Source organism: Bactrocera latifrons, unplaced genomic scaffold, assembly GCF_001853355.1.
Source record: "Bactrocera latifrons isolate USDA-ARS-PBARC rearing strain unplaced genomic scaffold, ASM185335v1 scaffold_621, whole genome shotgun sequence".
Classification (NCBI taxonomy): Eukaryota; Metazoa; Arthropoda; class Insecta; order Diptera; family Tephritidae; genus Bactrocera; species Bactrocera latifrons.
In genome coordinates this window covers 14,837-16,537 of record NW_017537292.1, presented here as the reverse complement: position 1 = coordinate 16,537, position 1,701 = coordinate 14,837, and the positions used below count along the sequence as shown (strand labels likewise).

The 1,701-nt window shown below is 43.5% G+C and overlaps 1 protein-coding gene across 1 annotated transcript; it reads left to right on the top strand.

Annotated features, from left to right (window-relative positions):
- LOC108975191 (peptidoglycan-recognition protein LB-like) lies at positions 1–1,466 on the top strand. The gene is made up of 3 exons (XM_018943532.1): positions 1–349; positions 658–1,062; positions 1,149–1,466. Exons 1-3 carry the CDS (start codon positions 250–252, stop codon positions 1,331–1,333), a joined length of 690 nt encoding a protein of 229 aa, XP_018799077.1. The 5' UTR covers positions 1–249; the 3' UTR covers positions 1,334–1,466.
- Positions 1,467–1,701: the final 235 nt, after the last annotated feature.

Sequence of the window (1,701 nt, the reverse complement as noted above, 5' to 3'; positions counted from 1 at the left end):
GCGCTATGTTCAGTTATGAATTAAATGCGGAGACGCGCGCAAGTAGCGTTACAACGGCATAAACACCACATTTTGCTGTAATAATTATTACAATAACATTCATATATCGGAACGAAATACTGTTGGCAAAAGTAGTGGACTAGTGGCGGAAGTATCGACCACAAATCACGGCGCAGGCACAAGTGGCACAACACAACAAAACCGACCAGAGACACCGACCAAAATTTAGTTACTTTGTACTTGTTGAAAATGATAAATGCCGGCGGCACGGTCGGATCCATAACCGCAGCCCTGAAGCTGATATTGTTGGCTAACTTGCTGTTGTTCGGCATTCTGAACGTGTTTACTTGTGAGTTAATTGCGAGTGAAATTTGCATTTGCAAACTATGGAAATTGCGAAATTTCACATAGCAAATAATTGTGTTAGTGTTTGAGTGTGTTTGAGTGTGTGTGTGTGTGAATATATATATGTGTATGCAAGGGCGCGCATTGAGGTGTCGGTGCTCGTCCGGCGTTGAAAGCTGTGTTTTGAAAGCATGTGCATGCCTGTTTATTTTCACTTCATAACCACCATAACCACTGACCACAAATATTTGCTTTTTCATCCCTATCGCACCCACTCCCGACACGCTACATCCACTCGCTGCACACATGTAGACATAGAAATGAGCGAAGCTGCTGCCATATCCAACCACAAGGACACAGAGGCAACAGGCGACCAAATATTAGGATATACGCGTAACTGGCGCTTAATCACGCGCGCCGAATGGCGTGCACGTCSGCCCACCTCGAGCACCAATTTCACCGGCCCAGCGCCATATGTTATCCTACATCATTCCTATCAACCGGGCGTTTGCCGGACCGAGGATGCTTGCAAAGCGGCGATGCGCTCTATGCAGAACTACCATATGGACACGMATGGTTGGCCGGATATTGGCTACAGTTTCGCAGTTGGCGGTGATGGCAATGTGTATGAGGGRCGCGGCTATGAGGTGGTCGGTGCACATGCACCCAACTACAACAGCCGCAGTATTGGTCTACTCTTGATTGGCAATTTTATGGGTAAGCTTTGTGCCGAGCAGTGACTGCGAACGACAATGCCAAGGTGCATCATCATTTCCCCCTTTTGTTTTCACCCCCCTTTGCAGTTGAGCTACCACCAGCGCCCATGTTGCAAGTGGCACAGGACTTTATTAAATACTCATTGGAGGGTGGTCATTTGCGTGACGATTACATTTTACACGGTCACCGGCAGGTACGTAACACCGAGTGTCCCGGCGATGCGTTGTATGCGTTGATTAAGGAATGGCCACACTGGCAGGAGGCCAACTGACTGACACCAGTTMCCACATGTGGYGAACGAAAATTTAAGCTCATTAAWATTTTTAATTTTAATTTATATCATGAATAACAACAGTGTACATAAATACTCATAATAATAGTACATATTAATTTTAAACAACCAACTTTTTTAATTTYATTAACAGCACAWGTTTTTTGTACTGACTTTCAATAAGTATAGAAATTTTACTCAAATTACATTTCTATATTTATTGAAAGTCAGTACAAAAAACTGATTCGAATTTGAATTTCTTACAAGATATGTAAGTTCAGCGATTGGTTAAAGAATTAACAAAAACATGCATTCGGCATAGACAACTAATTATAAATGCCRTTTCCAGCCCAGCCGAGTGTAAGACA